The sequence below is a fragment of the Pan troglodytes genome, chromosome 1, assembly GCF_028858775.2.
Source record: "Pan troglodytes isolate AG18354 chromosome 1, NHGRI_mPanTro3-v2.0_pri, whole genome shotgun sequence".
Taxonomy (NCBI): Eukaryota; Metazoa; Chordata; class Mammalia; order Primates; family Hominidae; genus Pan; species Pan troglodytes.
Window position 1 is genome coordinate 203,956,799 of NC_072398.2, and position 23,980 is coordinate 203,980,778.

The 23,980-nt window shown below is 51.1% G+C and overlaps 1 protein-coding gene across 1 annotated transcript; it reads left to right on the top strand.

The window, feature by feature from the left end:
* Positions 1-12,817: 12,817 nt before the first annotated feature.
* On the top strand, positions 12,818-20,733 carry TENT5B (terminal nucleotidyltransferase 5B). The gene is made up of 2 exons (XM_513238.8): positions 12,818-13,383; positions 18,796-20,733. The coding sequence occupies exons 1-2, from the start codon at positions 13,120-13,122 to the stop codon at positions 19,807-19,809; spliced, it is 1,278 nt and encodes a 425-aa protein (XP_513238.3). The 5' UTR covers positions 12,818-13,119; the 3' UTR covers positions 19,810-20,733.
* Positions 20,734-23,980: the final 3,247 nt, after the last annotated feature.

Below are 23,980 nucleotides of genomic sequence, written 5' to 3' on the forward strand. Positions count from 1 at the left end.
AATGATAATAAATAGCACAATTTAAAAATGGGCAAAGGAACTGAATTGACATTTCTCCAAAGATACAGATGACTGATAAGCACATGAAAAGATGCTCACCTCCTTAGCCATCAGGAAAATGCAATCAAAACCACAATGAGACACCATTTCACACCCATCAGGATGGCTATAGTCAAAAAGGACAGTAATCAACAAGTGTTGGTGAGGATGTGGAGAAACTGGAGTCCTCAAACACTGCTAGTGAGAATGAAAAATGGTGCAGCTGCTTTGGAAAACAGTCTGGCAGTTCCTCAAAGGGCTAAACAAAAAAATTACCTTATGACCAACATTTCTACTCCTGAGTATATACTGAAGAGAAATGAAAACATATAGGCCAGGCGCGGTGGCTCATGCCTGTAATCCCAGCACTTTGGGAGACCGAGACAGGTGGATCCCTTGAGGTCAGGAGTTCGAGACCAGCTGGCCAACATGGCAAAACCCCATCTCTACTAAAAATACAAAAATTAGCCAGGTGTCATGGTGCACGCCTGTAATCCCATCTACTTGGGAGGCTGAGGCAGGAGAATCGCTTGAGCCCAGGAGGCAGAGGTTGGAGTGAGCCAAGATCGCACTATTGCACTCCAGCCTGGGTAACAGAGCCAGACTCCATCTCAAAATAAATAAATAAATAAATAGTTTTTTAAAAAAAATGGATGAATTATGCCAGGCGCGGTGACTCACGCCTGTAATCCCAGCACTTTGGGAGGCCGAGATGGGCGGATCACAAGGTCAGGAGATCGAGACCATCCCGGCTAACACAGTGAAACCCCATCTCTACTAAAAACACAAAAAATTAGCTGGGCATGGTGGCGGGCGCCTATAGTCCCAGCGACTCGGGATGCTGAGGCAGGAGAATGGCGTGAACCCGGGAGGCGGAGCTTGCAATGAGCCGAGATCGCGCCACTGTACTCCAGCCTGGGCAAAAGAGCGAGACTCTGTCTCAAAAAAAAAAAAAAAAGGATGAATTATATGTTATGTGATTTATGTCTCAGTGAAGTTGTTCTTTTATAAAAATAATTGGCCGGGCACGGTGGCTCACGTCTGTAATCCCAGCACTTTGGGAGGCCAAGGTAAGTGGATCACCTGAAGTCAGGAGTTCAAGACCAGCCTGGCCAACATGGTGAAACACTGTCTCTACTAAAAATACAAAATTAGGCAGTCATGGTGGCATACGCCTGTAATCCCAGTTACTTGGGAGGCTGAGGCGGAAGAATCACTTGAGCCCGGGGGGTGAAGGTTGCAGTGAGCCGAGATCACGCCACTGCACTCTAGCCTGAGCAACAAGAGTGAAACTCCATCTCAATAAATAAATAAATAAATTCAAATAAAAATAAAAAAATAATTAATTAGATTTGGCAATGTGAAGGTCACTGGTGACTTTGACAAAAGCAGTTTGGGTAGAGTGCTGGCAACAGAAGCCTGGCTGAAGTGTATGCAAGAGCGAACAGGAGAGCCCTGAAAGCAGCAAGTGTAGATGCTTTCAAAGAGTTTTGCTATATGGAGAAATGGGGGCCAGGCACGTTGGTTCACGCCTGTAATCCCAACACTTTGGGAGGCTGAGGTAGGCAGATCACCTGAGGTCAGGAGTTCAAGACCAGCCTGGCTAACATGTGAAACCCTGTCTCTACTAAAAATAGAAAAATTAGCCAGGTGTAGTGGCGGGCGCCTGTAATCCTAGCTACTTGGGAGGCTGAGGCAGGAGAATCACTTGAATGGGGAAGGTGGAGTTTGCAGTGAGCCAAGATGGAGCCGCTGCACTTCAGCCTGGTAACAGAGAGAGACTCTGGCTTAAAAAAAAGAAAAAAAAAAGAGAGAGAGAAGTAGGGTAGAAAAGGAGGGAGGCTTGGGGTCAAGAGACGCTCTTGGTTTTGTTGTGGGTTTTCTTTTTTTTTCAGATGCAATAAATTATTATTATTATTTTGTTATTATTATTTTTGAGACAGAGTCTTGCTCTTGTCGCCCAGGCTGGAGTGCAATGGCACGATCTCGGCTCACTGCAACCTCCGCCTCCCAGGTTCAAGTGATTCTCTTGTCTCAGCCTCCTGAGTAGCTGGGATTACAGACGGGCCCACGACGCCGGGCTAAGTTTTGTATTTTTAGTAGAGATGGGGTTTCACCATGTTGGCCAGGCTGGTCTCAAACTCCTGACCTCAGGTGATCCGCCCACCTGCGCCTCCCAAAGTGCTGGGATTATAGGCGTGGGCCACCGCGCCCAGCCTGAAGTTATTATTATTATTATTATTATTATTATTATTATTATTTGAGACAGGGTCTCACCCTCGCCCAGGCTAGAGTACAGTGGTGCAATCATAGCTCATGGCAGCCTTGAACTCTCACGTTCAAGTAATCCTTCTGCCTCAACCTCCCGAGTAGCTAGGACTACAAGTGTTAGCCATCACACTTGGCTAATTGTTTTTCATTATTTTATTTTAGAGACGGGGTCTTGCTATGTTGCCTAGGCTGGTCTCGAACTCCTGGCCTCAAGCAATTCTTCCTGCCTAGGCCTCCCAAAGTGCTAGGAATACAGGTGTGAGCCACTACTCCTGGCCCAAGAGATCATATTTTAATGGTGATTGGAATGATCTAGTCAGGGAGAGAGGGACACTTGCTGGTGTGAAGGCCTTGGGCAGGTGAGAAGGGTGGGATGTGGTGTACAAATGAAGGTGTAGCCTTGGAAAGGAGCAAGCAGGGTTCATTCCCAGGGGCAGGAGGGGAGGCTGAAAATAAGGCATAGCCTCAGGTGAATGGATAGAGGTATTCAGTCCAAGGAAATTGTCTTCTTGATACTGGTGGGCTGGGGAAGGTCCCCCAAAGCCGGCGGAAACTCGACCCCAGCCAGTGTCCAGGTTCTTGATGCCATCGCGAGAAGGAATTCATGAATGAGTCAGAAAGTAGTGAAAGTACCGAGATTTATTGCAAAGCAAAAAGTACACACTGAACGGGAGTATGGGCAGACTCAAGAGAGAGTCACACAAGAGGGTCTGGGGCTGCTACCTTTATGGTTTTTTTTTTTTTTTTTTTTTTTGAGATGGAGTCTCACTCCCACCGCACAGGCTGGGGTGCAGTGGTGCAATATTGGCTCACTGCAACCTCCACCTCCCGGGTTCAAGCAATTCTCCTTCTTCAGCCTCCCGAGTAGCTGGGATTACAGGCATGCACCACCACGCCCAGCTAATTTTTGTATTTTTAGTAGAGACGGGGGTTTTGCCATGTTGGCCAAGCTGGTCTCGAACTCCTGACCTCAGGTGATCCACCCGCCTCGCCATCCCAAAGTGCTAAGATTACAGGCATGAGCCACTACGCCCAGCCATTTTATGGGTTTCTTTCACCACGTGGTGAAATATCATGAAAACTCCTGGAGAAAGGTGGAGATTTCTCGGAACTGTGGTGCCACTCATTTTTACACCAAATATGGGTGTTCTCAGAACTGTTGTGGTGCTGGTGGGTGTGTGATTTTTGGTATCTTAATGGGCATGTAATTGTTGTAGGAAAAAACGGGTTCTTCTCACAGGACCAGGAAGAGTTAGGCACGCAGAGACTGAAGGATGAGGGGGGACAGAATTTATTGGGCAAAAAGGAAAAAAAAAAAAACTCAGCATAGCAAGAGGGGTTCCTGCTTACAGGCCCCCACCTCACAGATTGAATCCCAGGTCCCCACCCAGGAACAGGAGAGGCCATGCTCCTGCCCCTCGCAAATGGTGTGAACTTCCTGAGTCTCCACCCCATCTTCCCAGTGGACAGGGTGGTGGGAAATTCTCCGGGGACCCTCCCCCTTATCTTCCTTCTGCATCTATCATAATGAGGCCCGAGGAAAAACCTATGTCAAATCCAGCACCATGTTGGGTCCAGTCAGTCTCAGCCAGCTTGGTCCACATCCTGTTTTTCAGAGTCTTATCAGCCCCTCGCCTCTAGTCATGTGAAACTGCTGTCTGGAATTTTTATTCTCCTCTGACCACCCCATACTATTCCTCTTACTCTGATTGCCTCTGTTTTTCTTAGTGAAGTAGGAAGCAGGGACACCAGATGAGAAGACGATGGGGGAGGAGCTGTCAGGGACAGAGGAGAAGTTATATCCTTGTCCTAAAGGACTGCGGGAGGGTGAAAAGCCTGGGTCACATGGTGGGATTGCCCGCCAGCGAGTGCTAAGGGCCCCTGGAGGATAATGGGCATGATGTTCGAAGGAGACCAGTCGGCAGGGCTGTGTCTTTCACTAGCCTCAGTCACCTGTGTGGAATTAACCAGGGTGTGGCCTTGCCAGGTGGATGCAGTTTAATGAGAGCGGGCAAGGGGGTTGAGGGAAGTAATTACGAGGGGTTGCTAGGATGTAATTATAACAATGTTCCATGGAGTCTAGCTGGTAAAAGAGGAAGGTCAAGACATGAGGGAAGCAAGGAACAGTGACCAAAAACAGTTAGTATCAGTGGACTGGAGGTTCTGGAAGGTCAAAGAACTGCTGGACTCCCAGCTGTACAAGGAGTGAGCTGGAAAGATAGGAGGTGGTGTTAGGTGGATAGGATACTTGGTATTCAAATTACCCGGGGTAGGGATACAATTATTGTTAATGATAAGGTCCATTACCTTGGTAGGACCTGAGGTAGGGTGGAGGACAAAAACCAGAGAAGGAGGGGATGGGTGATCCCCCCTTCAGTGTGTGTAGCTGAACTCACTGTGTCATCTTCAGAGGCAGAGCCCTGGATAGGGAATAGGCCTGGGATTCAGTCAGAGCTGCTATAAACTCCCTCTTTCCAATTGTGGAGCCCTGAACAAATTACTTAGCCTCTCTGAGCTTCGGTTTCCACTTCTGCAAAGTAAGAGTTTGCTCCTTTTCATAAGATCATGTTCTGAAAATTAAATGAGGCCAGGTGCGGTGACTCACGCCTGTAATCCCAGCTTTTTGGGAGGCTGACGCAGGCGGATCACTTAAGGTCAGCAGTTCGAGACCAGCCTGGACAACATGGTGAAACCCTGTCTCTACCAAAAAATACAAAAATTAGCTGGGCATGGTAGTGCATGCCTGTAATCCCAGCTACTCGGGAGGCTGAGGTAGGAGAATCGCTTGAACCTGGGAGGCGGAAGTTGCAGTGAGCCAAGGTTGTGCCATTGCACTGCAGCCTGGGAGACAGAGCAAGACTCTGTCTCAAAAAAAAAAAAAAAAAACAGAAGGCCAGGTTCAGTGGCTTACACCTGTAATCCCAGCACTTTGGGAGGCTGAGTTGGGTGGATCACGAGGTCAGGAGTTCGAGACCAGCCTTGCCAACACAGTGAAAGTCTGTCTCTACTAAAAATACAAAAAATTAGCTGGGCATGGTGGCACGCTCCTATAATCCCAGCTACTTGGGAGGCTAAGGCAGGAGAATCACTTGAACCCAGGAGGCGGAGGTTGTAGTGAGCTGAGACTGTGCCATTGCATTCCAGCCCAGGTGACAGTGTGAGACTCCGACTCAAAAAAAAAAAAAGAAAAAGAAAATTAAATGAGAGACTGGAAACACCTAGTGCAGTTCCAGGCACAGAGGGCACTCAGTAACCTGGGCTGATAATATAGCTACACAGCACTTCCCAGAATACTTCTGTCTGGGGTCCCAAAGCTGAGGAGGGGCCAATGTATGAAACAAGACTCTCCTCAGGACCCTTTCTCCCTTCCCAAATCATAGAAGATATGAATGGAAGAGCCTGGCTCCTATTTCACTCCCATTTTACAGAATAGGAAACAGGTCCAGATGGGGAAAGTGATTATATCACTAAGACTCAATTATTATACAGAGTAAGTTTCCTTTTAAAATCCATTGAGGCCTGGCATGGTGGATCAAGCCTGTAATCCCAGCACCTTGGGAGGCCTAGGCAGGAGAACTGTTTGAGCCCAGGAGTTCGAGAGCAGCCTGAGCAACGTGGTGAGACTCAATCTCTACAAATAAAAAAATCAGCCCAGCATGGGAGTACATGCCTGTGGTCCCAGCTACTGTGAAGACCAAGGTGGGAGGATCACTTGAGCCTGGAAGGTCAAGGCTGCAGTGAGCCATGATCAAGCTACTGCATTTTAGCCTGGGCAACACAGCAAGACCCCATCTCAAAAATAATCAGTTGGCCAGGCACGGTGGCTCACACCTGTAATACCAGCACTTTGGGAGGCGGAGGCGGGCAGATCACTTGAGGTCAGGAGTTCGAGACCAGCCTGGCCAACATGATGAAACCTTGTGTCTACTAAAAATACAAAAATTAGCCAGGTTGGTGGTGCACACCTGTAGTCCCAGCTACTTGGGAGGCTGAGGCAGGAGAATCGCTTGAATCCAGGAGGCAGAGGTTGCAGTGAGCCGAGATCATGCCACTGCACTCCAGCCTGGGCAACAGAGTGAGACTCCATCTCAAAAAAAAAAAAAAAAAAGGATCAGTCGGAGTTCAGGTGCGGGGTCTCATGCCTATTATTGAAGTGCTTTGAGAGGCAGAGACAGGGGGATCACTTGAGGCGAGGAGACACCACCCCGAGTAACACAGTAAGACCCCATCTCTGCAAAAAAATTTTAAAAATTAGCTGGGTATAGTCTTAGCTACTCAGGACGCTGAGGTGGAAGGATCACTTGAGCCCAGATGTTTGAGGCTGCACTTGAGCTATGATCACGCCACTGCATTCCAGTCTGGGTGACAGGAGAAGCAAGACCATGTCTCTAAAAAAATAAGAATAGGCTAGGCCCGGTGGCTCATGCCTGTAATCAAGCACTTTGGGAGACTGAAGTGGACAGATCACCTGAGGTCAGGAGTTTGAGACCAGCCTGGCCAACGTTGCAAAACCCTGTCTCAAAATACAAAAATTAGCTGGGTGTGGTGGCGGGCACCTGTAATCCCAGCTACTCAGGAGGCTGAGGTGGCAGAATTGCTTGAACCCAGGAGGCGGAGGTTGCAGTGAGCCAAGATCACACCACTGCACTCCGGCCTGATGACAGAGTGAGACTCCATCTCGGAAAAATAAATAAATAAATAGGAATAAAATAATAAAATCAGGTGGAATAATAATTAAGATGGAAAAATTATGTAGGAGGAGGGAAGGCTCATATATAATATCTGAAAGCCAACTGGACTCTTCAGAATGTACCCCAGTCAACGTTCCCCTCCATTCACTGCAACAATTAAAAGCTGGTCTTGGTGAAAATGAAAAATCTTACTGGATATACCCCTTCTCTCTCAGCTTCCTACATCCCCCATCATCTCCAGCCCCATCACAGTGTTGTTCAGGTCTTGTTCACATTGGGCAAACATTGAAACAATCAGCTTTGGGAATGAAAGTGTCAACAGAAAGGTGATTCACAAAGCATGAATTTGCTAATTGTTCTTTCTAGCTCAGATGGAAGTAAAGAGGGAGGGAAGAGAGAGGAAAAAGATCTCAGAGTTTCCTTCCTTAGAAAACTTGATTCTGCCAGGCGCAGTGGCTCAAGCCTGTAATCCCAGCACTTTGGGAGGCCAAGGCGGGTGGATCACGAGGTCAGGAGTTCGAGACAAGCCTGGCCAATATGGTGAAACCCCATTTCTACTAAAAAATATACAAAAATCATCTGGGCATGGTGGCATGCGCCTGTAGTCCCAGCTACTCAGAAGGCTGAGGCAGGAGAATCGCTTGAACCCGGGAGACTGAGTTGTAGTGAGCCGAGGTCGCACCACTGCACTCCAGCCTGGGCAACAGAGTGAGACTCGGTCTCAAAAAAAAAAAAAAAGAAAAGAAAACTTGATTCAAGTGTTTAGGATGGGCATAGCACCAGCCAGTCACCGCAAGGCCCTGCCCCCTGCCTGGTTTCCAGCATAGCTACTCCCCCTGGGGTAAATCCCTCCTGCTTTCTGTACCCGTTTCCACATCTATAAAGTGAGAAGATTAACAGACTGGGCGCGGTGGCTCATGCCTGTAATCCCAGCACTTTGGGAGGCCGAGGCGGGCGGATTGCCTGAGCTTAGCAGTTCAAGACCAGCCTGGCCAACATGGTGAAACCCCCACTCTACTAAAAATACAAAAAAAAAAAATTAGCCAGGCATGGTGGCGGGCACTTGTAATCCCAGCTACTCAGGAGGCTGAGGCAGGAGAACTGCTTGAAACCAGGAGGTAGAGGTTGCAGTGAACAAAGACTGTGCCGCTACACTCCAGCCTGGGTGACAGAGCAAGACTCTGTCTCAAAAAAAAAAAAGATTGACAAAGGCCCTCCTAGTTTTGGCCTTCAGGGTTCTAGGAATATGTATCCTGGTAACTTCCCTGTTGCCCTGGCTGTCCAGGCACAGGGAGATGGGGCAGACTTGGATCCAACAGATCCAATGGAAATGTCACCTCATTATTGGAGGACTTCCATAACCACATCATCTCATGATATCTCTAGTTCTCGCTCTTGCTGTATCTCTATCTCACACTCACATATGCACAGTTGTTCTCTCTCCCATGACCCTGTTTTATTTTCTTTTTAGCACTATCAGAAATGTCTTCTTTATTTGTTTACTTGACTGCTGTCTTTCGACATTAGAAAGTTCTAGGGCTGAGAGCGGTGGCTCACACCTGTAATCCTAGCACTTTGGGAGGCTGTGGCAGGTGGATCACTTGAGGTCAGGAGTTAGACTAGCTGGGGCAACATGGTGAAACCCAATCTCTAAAACAAAAAAAGGGAGAAAGAACGAAAGTTCTAGAAGGGCCAGGCATGGTATCTCATGCCTGTAATCCCAGCACTTTGGGAGGCCAAGGTGGGCAGATCTCTTGAGATCGGGAGTTCGAAACCAGCCTGGACAACATGGTGAAACCCTTTACTAAAAATACAAAAATTAGCCAGGTGTGGGCCTGTAATCCCAGGTACTTGGGAGGCTGAGGCAGGAGAATCATTTGAACCTGGGAGGTGGAGGTTGCAGTGAGCTGAGATTGTGCCACTGTGCTCCAGCCTGGCAACACAGTGAGGCTCTGTCTCAAAAAAAGAAAAAAGTTCTAGAAGGGCAGGGACCTTGCCTATTATTTCTCAGGGCCCAGCCCAGCACCTGGTACACAGGTAGGTGCTCAGTATGTATGTTGGCTGATGAATGAATGAATGTATAGATCTTGTGGGTGGTGCCAGGACTGTGCCAAGCATGACTGATCTGTGCTGAGTCTTCTTAGAGGAGCGGTTGAACAATAGGGCTCTGGGGTCAGGAGACCTGGATTTGAGTTCCAAACTGCCAATTAGTGACTGTATAACCTTGGGCATATCACTTAACCTCTCTAAACCTCAGTGTCTTCATCTGTAAATTGGGGATAATGATCCCACATCTTGCGGTGTATCTTTAGGAATTAGAGCTTATGCATGTAAAATAATCTAGTGCATAGTAGGTGTTCAGTAAATGTTAGTTTCCTTTCCCCACACCTCCTTCCTCTGGTGGGGTATGGAGGTGGGGGTAAGAGACAGTGCTGTGGCTGAGCCTCAAGCTCTTTCATCAGTAGCCTCAGAGAGACTTGGTAGTTCAAGGGTTTGGAGACTCTGGACTCAGCCAAAGGCGATTTCTATCTATTTCTTTTCTTTTCTGAGACAGGGTCTCTTTTTGTCACCCAGGCTGGAGTGCAGTGGTGTAAACATGGCTCACTGCAGGCTTGACCTCCCCACCTCAAGTGATTCTCCCACTTCAGCCTCCCAACTAGCTGGGACCACAGGCACGTGCCACCATGCCAGGCTACTTTCTTTTAATTTTTGTAGAGATGAGGTCTCGCTATGAAGGCTGGTCTCAAACTCCTGGTCTCAGATGACTTTCCCACCTCAGCCTCCCAAAGTGCTGGGATTACAGGCATGAGCTACCACTTCCGGCTGCTATCTTTTTTTTTTTTAATTTATTTTTATTTATTTATTTATTTTGAGATGGAGTCTTGCTCTGTCGCCCAGGCTGGAGTGCAGTGGCACGATCTCGGCTTACTGGAACTTCCGCCTCCTGGGTTCAAGCAATTCTCCTGCCTCAGCCTCCCAAGTAGCTGGGACTACAGGCACGTGCCACCACACCCAGCTAATTTTTTGTATTTTTAGTAGAGACAGGGTTTCACCATGTTGGTCAGGCTGGTCTTGAACTCCTGACCTTATGATCCGCCCGCTTCAGCCTCCCAAAGTGGTGAGATTACAGGAGTGAACAACCGCACCTGGCCTTTTTTAAATTTTTATATAGAGATGAGGTCTCCCTGGTCTTACAGGCATGAACCACTGGTCCCCTCCATTTCTTAGCTTTCAAGAAAAGGTAAAACAAAGCAGGCACTTGCCTTGAGGATGATGAAAGGGACTTCCCCACGGTCACGTGGTCAAGCAGTAGCACAAGTAGTGGGTCCCCTCCCTGAGGGCCAGAGGAAGCCCCTGATCCTAGACAAGATGGAGTGAAGCGAGATGGGCAGCCTCTTGCCTGGGCTGGCCTCCAGAAAGAGGAAGTGGCTGCTCTGTTGTGAGAGTCAGGCTCCTGGGTTTTAGTCCCAGGTCTGTCAGAGTCAACCTGATGGCATTGGGATGTAGCTTACTGTTTCTAGGTCATGATTTCTCCGTAAATTTGGTGTATTACTCCTTCCCAACCTGCCTGACAGGCGAATGGGAGAATATTACGAGAATGAAATTTAATTTAATATATTGTTAGGAGAACTTTTTTTTGAGAGAGAGAGAGTATAACTCTTGTTGCCTAGGCTGGAGTGCAATGGCACAGATCTCGGCTCACTGCAATCTCCGCCTCCCAGGTTCAAGCGATTCTCCTGCCTCAGCCTCCCGAGTAGTTGGGAATACAGGTGCTACAGGTGCCTACCACCACGCCCAGCTAATTTTTTGTATTTTTAGTAGAAATGAGGTTTCACCATGTTAGCCAGGCTGGTCTCAAACTCTTGACCTCAGATGATCTGCCTGCCTCAGCCTCCCAAAGTGCTGGGATTACAGGCGTGAGCCACCATGCCTGGTCAGGAGAACAATATTTAAGAAAAAAAATTGCAGCAATGAATCAGATAGACTCAATTTCTGAATTTTTGCTACAGCACATATGTTTAAAATCAGAAAAAAAAATTAAAAGCAACAGGTGAGGTTGGGGAAAAATAAAAGTAACAACAGGCCAGGCACAGTAGTTGACACCTGTAATCCCTGCACTTCAGGAGGCAGAAGTGGGCAGATCACTTGAGCCCAGGAGTTCAAGACCAGCCTGGGCAACATGGCCAGACCCTTATCTCTACAAAAAAAAAAAAACAAAAAAAAAACAGAAAAATTAGCTGGGTGCTGTGGCGTGTGCCTGTAGTCCTAGCTACTCAGGAGGCTGGGATTGGGAGGATTGCTTGAGCCAGGGTGGTTGAGGCTGTGGTGAGCCATGATCATGACAGTCAACTCCAGTCCAGGCAACAGAGTGAGACCCTGTCTCAAAAAATAAATAAATAGATAAAAATAAAAAATAAAAGTAACGACAATCATAAGCCTCATCCCCTAGGTCCTGTAAAGTGTGAGAGCAAAACATGTAAACATATTTTTTTTAATTATGTTTTGTCTAGACCTGCAGAAAAACATGTAAACACATTATTCATTCTCTAGCTCCAGAAAGGGGCTGGGTCTGCATAGGTACAGTGGAAAAAACGTGCACCACAGATTCTATAGCCCTGGTTGAGGACCAGGGCCTTACTAGTTTGCTGTGTGACAGTCGGGTAATCACAAAGCCTCTCTGAGCAGATCTCTCCTTCCCTAAATTGGCTATGCTGTACATCAACGCTCATCATGCTGTGGTTTGCAAGGCCAATCAACAGTGTCTTAGAAAGCCTTTACTTTAGGGCCGGGCGCAGTGGCTCACGCCTGTAATCCCAGCACTTTGGGGGTCGAGGTGGGTGGATCACAAGGTCAGGAGTTCAAGATCAGCCTGGCCAATATGGTGAAACCCCCGTGTCTACTAAAAACACAAAAAAATTAGCCGGGCTTGGTGGCGCATGCCTGTAATCCCAGCTAATCGGGAGGCTGAGGCAGGAGAATTGCTTGAACCCGGGAGGCGGAGGTTGCGGTAAGCCAAGATCGCGCCACTACACTCCAGCCTGGGTGACAAAGCGAGACTCTGTCTAGAGAAAAAAAAAAAAAAAAAAAGGCCTTTACCTTGGTATGCAGAGTTTATTATTATTATTATTATTATTTTTTTTTTGAGACAGAGTCTCGCTCTGTCGCCCAGGCTGGGGTGCAGTGGCGCCATCTCGGCTCACTGCAAGCTCCGCCTCCCGGGTTCACGCCTGCCTCAGCCTCCCGAGTAGCTGCGACTACAGGCGCCCGCCACACACCCGGCTAATTTTTTGTATTTTTAGTAGAGACGGGGTTTCACCGTGTTAGCCAGGATGGTCTCGATCTCCTGACCTCGTCATCCGCCCACCTCGGCCTCCCAAAGTGCTGGGATTACAGGCGTGAGCCACCGCGCCGGGCCCAGAGTTTATTATTATACCTTTCCTCGGCTCTGGAAAACTGCCAGAGCATGAGCAGTGTTGTGCAGAGTTGATCACGTAGCTCAATCTCTTTGGGCTTCTGAAAATAGCAGGACAAGGCTAGGTGACTTCTCAATTTCTTCCAGCGCTAAAAAACAAAAAACAGAAACCTGGAATTTCTCAGTGGTCTGACTCTGCTACAAACTCCGCAGGTCACTTCCCTCCCCCCTGACCCTGGCGGGGCGGGGTGGGCGCTGTCCCTTTAAGTCCAGGCCCGGGCCAATCACAGTGAACAGAAGTTCTTTAAGGACCAAAGGAGGGAATTCAGCCTGAGAAGGAGGGCGGGGCAGGGGCGTGCCCTCTAGCCAATCGGAATCTCCCTAGAGAACAGTGACTCACATGCAAAGCTCTACAGACCACTGTCCGGAGCGTTCAGAGGCGGGGCGGCTCTCGCTGTTGGCAGCGGCCCGGACCAATGGGCACGTCGCCCGCGGCCTATAAGAGTCCGCTGGGCCGCGGGCTGCAGGCGCTAGGGTCGGTTAGTCGTCGCCGTCCGAGGTGTCCCCTGGCTTTGTCTCGCCGTCGCTGCCGCCCCGTCCCTGCCTTCGTGCCCCCCGCCTTGGCCCCTGCCCAGCCGCTCTCCCTGTCCTCCTCCCCTTAACCACCCCCGCGGTTTCTGCCGTCGGGGCCCGGGGGCCGGGCGGATGATGCCGTCGGAGAGCGGAGCTGAGCGCAGGGACCGGGCGGCTGCTCAGGTGGGGACGGCTGCGGCCACGGCGGTGGCCACGGCAGCCCCGGCAGGCGGCGGCCCCGACCCGGAGGCCTTATCGGCCTTCCCCGGACGGCACCTGAGTGGGCTGAGCTGGCCACAGGTGAAGCGACTGGACGCTCTTCTGAGCGAGCCGATTCCCATTCACGGGCGCGGCAACTTCCCCACGCTGAGCGTGCAGCCCCGGCAGATCGTACAGGTGAGAGGACGCCAGGCGGGGGATGTGGGGGAATCCCTTCTGAGGCTCTCGTGGCTGGAAGGCATTTGTAGTCTGTTTGACTTTCTAGACAGCTAGGGAAACTGAGGAACGGGGACATGGCTGTAACAATTGCACAGCATTATGAATGGTAGACCAGACCTCCCCCTGCATCTACTAATCCTTCCCCACCTGGCTTTTCCATCTCGACTCCTGGAGAACCCTGATTCCCCACGGATCACTCACCCAGGGCCTGGCTGGGAGCGGGGAGGAGGATGTCGAGGGCATTGGGGGAAGAATTTGTCCCTGCCTGCAAGGACGAAAGACGCCAGGTGGCCCTGGGTGGGTAAGTGTGCATGCTTGAGTCCAAAATAGCTTTTCCTTCCCTATCTGGGCATCCCTGGACCTCACCCTCCTTTCCTCTCTGGAGGTTCTAGGAGCAGCCTCTGCCATTGTGCTCCTACAGCCCTTTGCTGGAGAAACCCCCCCTTCCCCCTCCACCCCGTGGAAAAGCCAAGAAAACTTGTCAGGGACTCCCTCTCTCTCAGCTGGGGTTGTGGCCCAATATTTATTAAGCCGACGGTCAGACCTGATACCCCACCCCCAAGGGCAACATTAAGTGACCAATTTAGGTGTTTCTTCTCCTTCCCAAGATTGGAAATGAAGGCCAACCCAGGCCTCAGGCCTCAGGCCCCACGTCCTCTCTCTCCTGAGGAAAGGGAGAAGAGAATTCTGACAGCCCCTCCCTCCTCCAACTCTTCCCTTTATCTGAACCTCGACGACCTCAAGACTGCTTTTTTATCTGTACAGCCCAGACGCTGTCATGTTCTGAAATACCACAGTGTGGTCATTATTGTAACCCAAGATTACTTAATGAGGTGAAAATCAAACCTAGGGAATTTTGGGTCTTCCCAGGAGCAGATTACAGTAGGTTCAATGTTTTCCCACCCCTTCCCCGGCTCCCAAGGTCAACTTCTAGATGTTAGGGAGGGTCCTTTGATAAAAGAAACCAAGAAACCCAGCGAGGACTCCTGTGCGTTCCTGCCAACTGATGGCTTCCTTTGGATGAAGCAGGCCTTTCCCCTGCCTCCTACTACCTTGGCTTCCCACAGAGGGGGAGGGTTGCCTGCTGGGGGATTACCTCCCCCACCCTCCCAAGGAACTAGGAACTGGAGGGGGTCGGGGCAGATTCTCCTTGGCTGACTCACACGCGGCCCAGTGGAGTTCGCCGAGGCATTCCTCGGCTGCTCGCTGTCACCTGGGTGATTAGGAAACCAGTCGAGGCTTTTCTCCCCGGGACAGTCAAGTCATTCCTGGGGCCCCAGCTGCTGCACCTCCAAGATTGTGGCCCCAGGCATGGCGGGGAGGGGAAGGTGGAGCCCAGTGTGGCAGCCCCCCTCTGCAAGAACAAGGGGTACCCTGGAAGGAGGAGAAGTCCTTACCCTGTCAGTATGGCTCAGATTGCCCCTTGGTGTCTGCTCTGTGCCAAGCCCTGGTTAGGAAACCAAGGGCACAAATGTGACTAGGACTCAGCCTCCATCCCTTCAGGTGCTCCTAGCCAGATGGGGGAGACTCCAGGTCAATAGAAGCTAACTTTACAATGCAGTGGTGGTGCCATGTCCTTCTAGACCTGGGTCAGAGATAGCACAGAACAGGGAGCTGTCGGCAATGGTGAGGAAGGGCGGCAGAGACTTCAGAGCTGGGCTGGGAAGTTGGACTTCTGGATTCAGGCCCTGGACTGTTTGTTGTCAATTCTCTTTGCTGGGCTCAGTGTCCCCATCTGTTCAACTGGGATGGATAGATTAGGCTGCTGCTCTCCAACACCCTCTCTGGTTCCAGACTCCAAAGGGGACAGGTGCCTTCACTTGGCCTGTACAGCTGCCTCCACAGGGAAGAAAGTTTCTTGGAAGAAATCCACAGCTGGCAGCTTCTAAAGCTGTTGGGATGTGTGCAGGGATGGGGGAGGGTGGTGTCGGTTGTTGCCTTGGGGCTTTTCACTGCTGCTGAGTTGTCCTATGGCTCAAAAATTGGAACCTTTCTCCCTCTATCCCCCTACAAGGCTTTGCCTGTAGTGGCAATCTGAGTGGCTAGAGATTCTGTTCTTGCTTGTACCTGTACTAAAGGGACTCACCCTACTGTAAGGAGCCTTCCCAGAGCTACAGGCAGGGAGGCCTTTTATTGGTTGTGTAACCTTGGACAAGTCCTTTGCCTTCTCTGGGCCCAGAGGATTGAACTAGACAATCTGATTTCTCCAGCTGCAGCCAGAGGGCCTGCATCAGGCGGCAGAGCATGTGAGTTTTGTAAGCTTGCTGGCTGACGGCATCTGTCAGTCTCCCTGCAGGTCTCAGCAGCAGCCTGGAGCAGAGTGGTTGTGGGGAGGACCTTGGCATGGGAGAAAGGAGGGTGCAGCCACTGCCCCCTCCATGGCTGGAAAGTCTGATTCAGGAGGCACCAAGCTGCCCTGCAGTACTTGGGTGTGGTGGTATCTGGTGACCGTCTGCCAAACTGGCTGTAGTCACACCTGGGAAGGAGACAACAGCGACTGGCTGGCTGACACAGCTGGCCCCATGGCCCTGACGCAGGGGATTTAACAAGAGTACTGCTACCTACTCACTAGGCCAGATGCCAAGCCCTGGGGTGGGCACAGCCTGGGAGCAGGAGCTGGCACTAAGTAAGGCTCAGTCAGCCCTAATGGGATCTGAGGAAGGGGCTGGTCTTCTCTGCAGGTTTGGTAGGGTCCTTGGACCAAGGTCTTTGGCCCATGCAGGCACAGCTGCCAGCTGACAGGGTGTGGGTTAGAAGTCCCACAGGCTGGACTGCAGCAACTGGCCTTGTCTGGCCAAGGCATCTCCCAACCCCCACCTTCCTGTTCCCCAACTATTCTGGCTCTGGGCTTCAGTAGCTTGAGGGTTGCCTTTGCTTTGAAATTTAGAAAGGGAAGGTGGATTAGAACACTAGTCTGCTCCTTCTGAACCCTGGGACTGTAATGTGGTAGAAACAGGATAGGCTTTGCAGTTGGCCATCCCTGGGTTTGAAGGCATCTCCACGTGATCTTGTGCAAGTGACACCACTCCTGTGAACTTCAGTTTCCCAGGAGACCTGTCCTGGGCCAGGCACAGTGTCTCACGCCTGTAATCCCAGCACTTTGGGAGGCTGAGGCAGGGGAATAGCTTGAGTCTGGGGGTTCGAGACCAGCCTGGGCAATCTGGCAGGATTCCATCACTGTAAACAATAAAAAATTGCTGGGTGTGGTGGCACGCACGCACCTGTAGTCCCACCTACTTGGGAGGCTGAGGTTGCAGTGAGCTGAGATCGTGCCACTGCATTCACTGCATTCCACCCTCAGCTACAAAATCAGGACTCTCTCAAAAAAAAAAAAAAAGGATGGAGGAAAGGAAGGTAGAGAAGGGTTTGGAAAGGCAGAAAAAAATTCCATATTAAAAAAAAAAAAAGACTTGGCCTGGCATAGTAGCTCATGCCTGTAATCCCAGTACTTTGGGAAGCTGCCGCAGGTGGATCACCTGAGGTCAGGAGTTCAAGACCAGCTTGGCCAACATGGTGAAACCCTCTCTCTACTAAAAATACAAAAATTAGCTGAGTGTGGTGATGGGCGCCTGTAATCCCAACTACTCGGGAGGCTGAGGCAGAAGAATCACTTGAACCTGGGAGGCGGAGGTTGCAGTGAGCTGAGACTGCACCACTGCACTCCAGCCTGGATGACAGACTCAGACTCAAAAAAAAAAAAAAAAGAGAGACACCTGTCCCCATAGATTCTGGCAACAAGGTCCAGTGCTCGGCACTCATTAGATGCCTAGCCTCCTTCTGCCACCCTCTGTGTTCCTGATGGCCAGCTGCTTATGCCCCATTCTCCATGTTCCTTATGGCCAGTTGCTTACCCTCCCATTGCCATGACAATATCTTCCCCTGGTAAAGTTGCTTCTCCCGGAAGTCTTCCTGGAGGGCGCCGCCCGCCTCTGATTGCCCCACCACAGCTTGCCTTCTCAGCACTTAGGTGCATTCTTTGTAGTAATTCCCTGGGAGGCAAGGAGAACAGCCTGGTCTGGAGCTGGGTGCTGACTTGGCAGCAAGGCAGGGTTGCAGAATCACTCAGGACAGGAATGCTGCCTGGTCACTTTCAGGACAACTTTGGGTTACTGAGAAAACTGAATGTCCCCAACCCCCAGCTTCACTCTTCTCCCTACCTGGTACCTCAGCGGAGGGACCACTTATAGGTTTATCTGTCCTGTGCCATCAAGCCTGGGGACTGTCTGAAGGCTGAGAGTTTTCACTGAGCCTTAGCTGTTTCACCACTGTAAGCCTCAGTTTCCTCATCCGAGAGCAAAAAAAGTATATAATTTTTGCCTCACTGGGTCCTTGTAAGGATGAGTTAGGATGAGTGCATTGTAGTCAAAAGGACATAGGTGAACTTGAGAATCCCAACTAACCTGGGTTCTGGTCTCAGCCTGACCGCTCTGTGACCTTGACTTTACCTCTCTGCACCTGAGGTCCTCCATCATCTATCAGTCAAAATAATACTCAAATGTAGGATTATGGGGAGGGTTAATGTGGTCATGAATGTGAACTGCTAACCATATTCCCAACAAGTTTGAGCAGTTAGCACAGTGCCTGATACAGAACTGTTTTACTAGCAGTTTGAGAGGTAGAATAGCACGGTTAAGACTTAAACCACCGAGTGCGGTGGCTCACGCCTATAATCCCAGCACTTTGGGAGGTGGGTGGATCACGAGGTCAGGAGTTCAAGACCAGCCTGGCCAAGATGGTGAAACCCTGTCTCTACTAAAAATACAAAAATTAGCCGGGCACAGTGGCAGGCCCCTGTAATCCCAACTACTCGGGAGGCTGAGGCAGGAGAATCACTTGAACTCGGGGGACGGAGGTTGCAGTGAGTCGAGATCACGCCACTGCACTCCAACCTGAGTGGCAAAGTGAGACTCCGTCTCAAAAAAAAAAAAAAAAAGACTTGGACTCAGAGTTTTATTCCCAGCTCTGCATTCACCAGCTGTTTGCCTTTGAGCTAGTTACTTGGCCCCTCTGTACTTCCATTTTTGCATCTGTAAAGTGTGAATAATAGTATCCACCTCACAGGGTTATTGTGAGGATTAAGTGACCTGCTGTTTAGTAAATTCTATGCAGATGTGTGCTATTATCATTGCTATTCTTCTTGAGTCATTCCTCCAGATGGGCCATTCTCAGATTAGGTTTAAAGAGTTAAATGACTCCCCCCCAACCCCCCCACCCCCACCCAATAAAAAAAAAAGTTAAATGATTTTCCAAAGGCATAACAGCTGGTTAGGGGCCAATAGTGGTTGAAGTTACCGTGATAAGTAAACGGAAGTCCTTGGTGGACCCCTGAGGCCCGCCCCTGACACCTCTCCTTCCTGCTCTCCCCTGCAGGTGGTCCGCAGCAGCCTGGAGGAGCAGGGACTACATGTGCACAGTGTGCGGCTGCATGGTTCAGCTGCCAGCCACGTGCTGCACCCTGAGAGTGGCCTGGGCTACAAGGATCTGGACCTGGTGTTCCGGGTGGACCTGCGCAGTGAGGCATCCTTCCAGCTGACCAAGGCAGTGGTGCTGGCCTGCCTACTAGACTTCCTGCCGGCCGGTGTGAGCCGGGCCAAGATCACGCCACTGACACTCAAGGAGGCATACGTGCAGAAGCTGGTGAAAGTGTGCACAGACTCGGACCGCTGGAGCCTCATCTCACTGTCCAACAAGAGCGGCAAGAACGTGGAGCTCAAGTTTGTGGACTCGGTGAGACGCCAGTTTGAATTCAGCATAGACTCCTTCCAGATCATCCTGGACTCCCTGTTGCTCTTTGGCCAGTGCTCGTCCACTCCCATGTCTGAGGCCTTCCACCCAACGGTCACAGGCGAAAGCCTGTACGGAGACTTCACCGAGGCCCTGGAACACCTGCGGCACCGTGTCATCGCCACGCGCAGTCCCGAGGAGATCCGAGGTGGTGGCCTCCTCAAGTACTGCCACCTCCTGGTGCGGGGCTTCCGGCCCCGGCCCAGCACCGATGTGCGCGCCCTGCAGCGCTACATGTGCTCCCGCTTCTTCATCGACTTTCCAGACCTGGTGGAGCAGCGGCGCACCCTAGAGCGCTACCTGGAGGCCCACTTCGGTGGGGCAGATGCAGCCCGCCGTTACGCCTGCCTGGTGACACTGCACCGAGTGGTCAACGAGAGCACCGTGTGCCTCATGAACCACGAGCGCCGCCAGACGCTGGACCTCATTGCCGCACTGGCGCTGCAGGCACTGGCTGAGCAGGGCCCAGCTGCCACTGCCGCCCTGGCCTGGCGCCCTCCAGGCACTGACGGGGTTGTGCCAGCCACTGTCAATTACTACGTGACCCCTGTGCAACCTCTCCTGGCTCGCGCCTATCCCACCTGGCTGCCTTGTAACTGACTCAGACCCTGGCCAGAAGGGAAGGGACTGGGCCTCACGGGGTGGGGTGGGGCCTCCAAGAGTGTGTGGAGGACATGACCAGAGGCGCAGAATGTGCCAGGAGGCCCAGCACTGCAGGGTTGGGTCTTTGATTGAACAGACCAGACTTTCCCGAGCACGAGGCCCCTGTGGGCTTAATGCCAGCCTGGGGCTCTCAGCAGGAGGACCCTTTGGTTATTGCATCACACTTTTGGACCAGCATGCCGGTGGGGTGCAGGCGCCATTTGTCTTGGAAGTCAATTTCCTTCAGGAGACAAAGCAAGTTTGAGGTGGTAGCCTTAATGCCCAGCACCTTGGATTGATTCCCATGGTCTAAGAGGGTCTTTTTGACTAAGGCCAGCCTGTGGTGATCCCAGCAGCTTTGGAGGGCCTGCAGCCCACACACTGACTGATACATGGTATGTTACAGGGACTTGTCACTTTGGATCAGGCTGGGCCACTACAGGGCCTGATGGTCCAACTTGGGTAATCACTGGGAGGAGGGAAACTGAGGCCCGAGGCAGATACCTGGGTTTGGGGAGGGCTGGGTTTAGCCCGGTTCTCTGAACTACATACCCCAAGCTGTGAAGCCTTCCTCTTGAGGGGTTGAGGTGGGCAGTATACAGGAGCCAAGCAGCCCAGGGTGGGTCGCAGCCCAGGCCCCTTCCAGGGTGCCACTCCTTTCCCCCTTGTGTTGCAAGGAGCCCTCCTGCCTGGGAGCTTGTTCTTTGGAAGGTGCTGAGCCTGAATTTGCCACAGTCAAGTCAACGTTCCCACCCCACTGGCTTGGTTACAGGGCTCTCACATGGGGTAGGGGAGCCATACTCCCACCCCCTTGCGTATTCCCCTGGGTTTGTTGATATTTTGCACTCTTAACACCTGCCAATAAAGACGGTCTACACTGAACCTTAGTGCCATGCTTTCTCTGGGGAAAGAAGGACCTTCCGTAGCAGTGGGGGTTGCAGCTGCCTCCCCCATTTGGAGTCTGGCTTGTACTGTGAAAGAGAGCATTTGCGGGGGCGGGGTTTGAAGCCTGGGCTATGGCTAGGGGACTGCCCCTCCTCCCAACCCCAGCCGCAGCCTGACCAGCTGTATATTAAGAGCTGCTGTCTACATGTGTGACCTGCACGTTGCCTTAGCAGGTCTAGGGCTCTTGTTAAGGAGTAAATATTTTTATGTTTTCTACCTGGAATCCAAATAGCTCTGGGCCTAGACTCAGACTCTGGTGCTCAGGGGTACTTGTTCCCAGCTCTGTCTACCCCGTCTCTTCCAAGGGAGCAGCTAGAGAACAGGCTGGGTGAATCTGGACTGTAGGCCCCTCCAGTAAAGGTGGCTGAGACTGGGGAACTTGTAGGGTCCCCCCTAAGCCTGAGCCCAGGTAGGGCCTCTATTTGGGAGAGGCTCCCTCAGTCCTCCAGCTCCTTCCCTTGCCCTGAGCACTGATGGGTGTGCTCTGGCTCGCTCGAATCAGATCCCCTGGATGGGGAGGGTCTCCCCTTCCCAAACCCACATGGGGCCATGCCAGGCTGTCTAGGAGTGTCAACCGCAAGCTCCTAGCATGCTGCGCCCTCAGAGTATCAGCCAGTCAGTCATGGGCCTGGACGCTGCCCGCTGTTTGCCCAGACTCTTTGATCCAGGGATTGCAAAGCCCTTAACATATTCAGCCTCATTAGGGGCCTCTCAAGTGGTGACTTTGATGGTTCTGGCCAGGGTGGAAAAAACAATGCTGCAGAGGAGGCCCCAGGTCACCAGGGTGAGTCCAGCCACCTCACCTGCTCTGAGTCCCTTGTGCTGCTGGGCTCAAAATGGCTGGAAAGTGAACAGAAAGGCTTTCTTTGCTTGGTGACTAAAACCAGCTCCCACCCCCATCCCAGCTGTGACCACCCAACTATGGTCATGGGGAAGGACTAAGTTGTCTCACCTCCTGAGTTGGCTATTTCAGCCTTGGCATGAGAGGCTCACAGTGTAAACACAACAGACTTACCTTTTTGGGCTGGGGGGTGGAGTTCACCTGGATGTGCTTGTTAAGGGCTGAAAAAGCGAGAAACCCATTTGGTACACGTGTGTATACACTGCATTCAGCCACCATGTGCCAGACACCGTTCTGGGTGCTGGGAATACATCAGCAAACAAAAGACAAAATCCCTGTCCTTGTGAAGACTACATTCTAATGGAGTAGATAGAAAATAAACTGAACCGTATGGTCTTAGATGATCAGTGATATGTAAAAATATAGCAGGGTAAGGGACTGGAAATGCTGGGTTTTGAAAATTGAAAAATAAGTCAGGAGCCTGGCGCAGTGGCTCATGCCTGTAATCCCAGCACTTTGGGAGGCTGTGGGCAGATCACTTGAGGTCAGTAGTTCAAAATCAACCTGGCCAACATGGTGAAACCCCATCTCTACTAAAAATACAAAAATTAGCTGGGTATGGTGGCATGTGCCTGTAATTCCAGCTGGTCGGGAGGCTGAGGCAGGAGAATCGCTTGAACCTGGGAGGCAGAGGTTGCAGTGAGCTGAGATCATACCACTGCACTCCAGCCTGGACAACAGAGCGAGACTCCATCTCAAACAAGAACAAAAAAAAAAAAGTCAGGTGCAACTCATTGAAAGGTGATATTTGATTGAACAAAGACATAAAGGTGGTGGGAGGTGGACATGAAGATGTTTAGAGAAAGAGCATTCCAGGCAGAGAGCTTGCCTGTGAATGTGCATGCACTGTGGCACATGTACCTGAGGGTGTCTGGCAGGCCTCGTCCAGGTGCTGGTACTGCACACACGCATGGGCCTGAGGCAGTGGGGGCGTGTGAGACAGTTATTCACAGTAGCAGCCACCATTCCTGGTGGACTTCACTCCAGCAGGCACTATGCTGAGGTCTTCCCAATCATGATCTCCCAAATCATCCTTGCAACAACTCCACAAGGGGAAAGAAAGCATTTCCATTTGGCAGACAGAAACTGAGACCAGAGAGGTCAAAGAGGTTTGTCTGGATCCAGAGCCATTGCTGTTAACCTCTGTTCCATCCTGCTCCTGCACTGTGATTTCACATGATTGTGACAGTTGTCTCCTGTACGTATGTGACAAGGCATAATTTGACATTACTGTGACATTTGTCATTTTATATGTGACTATGGCACAGTGTAGCAGTGTGGCAAGATGTACGTTTTTTTTTTTCTTTTTCTGAGACGGAGTCTCGCTCTGTCGCCCAGGCTGGGGTGCAGTGGTGCAATCTCAGCTCACTGTAACCTCCGCCTCCCGTGTTCAAGCGATTCTCCTGCCTCAGCCTCCTGAGTAGCTGGGATTACAGGCGCCCACCACCATGCCCAGCTAATTTTTGTATTTTTAGTAGAGATGGGGTTTCACCATGTTGGTCAGGCTGGTCTCGAACTCTTGACCTCGTGATCTGCCCACCTCGGCCTCCCAAAGTGCTGGGATTACAGGCGTGAGCCACCACACCTGGCCAAGATGTATGTTTTCTTGATATACATGTGACAGTAATTATGGCTTGTGATGACTGTCCAGGGCTCATGATGGCAGCAGCACGCCTGTGGTTTTGTTTGGGAGTGGTGCAGCGTTTCTGAGTGTGAGAAAAACACCGACTCAGTGGCTGACATGGTTCCTCCTGTGGACAGTTCCTGCAGCTACCTAAGACACCAGGACAGGCAGGAATCAGGAACTGGGACTCAGAGCCAGCAACGCAAAGGCTGAGAGGGAAAAGCCCTGTCCTCTACCTTCCAACCTTACTGTGCTCTCCAAGCAACAGTCCACCCACCCCTTCAGACCCGAGGGTTGTGGGAGCTCCGGATGGGGAAAGAGCGTTGCTGTGGACTTTGAGGAACAAGGCATAGCCTCAGACAGTTACATGATATGCTGCCCTTCCGCTTTCACTCGCCACACTTCTGCTCTGTTCCCTGGGGGCTGGCATCTGTGGACTGCATCAATGGCTCCCTTGTTCCCCGGCTTCCTGTTGGGTTGCCAATGAGACATCCCAGAGTCTTAAGGAGACTTAAGGGAGGAGTAGATATTTATTCTCTTTGTTCCCTCTCTACCAGGTTGCCATGGTTGGCCACATCTCTCAACCAAAGGTCACTGTTCTTGTCAGGGGCCCCACTCCACACAGTGACCTCTCCTCACCCTCAGACTCAGGAGTTGCA

What these genes read in the sequence shown, in the direction of transcription:
- TENT5B (XM_513238.8), top strand. Translation starts at nt 13,120, where the DNA reads ATGATGCCGTCGGAGAGCGGAGCTGAGCGCAGGGACCGGGCGGCTGCT. An exon ending in AGCCCCGGCAGATCGTACAG is followed by an intron (nt 13,384 to 18,795) that starts GTGAGAGGACGC and finishes TCTCCCCTGCAG; the next exon opens with GTGGTCCGCAGCAGCCTGGA.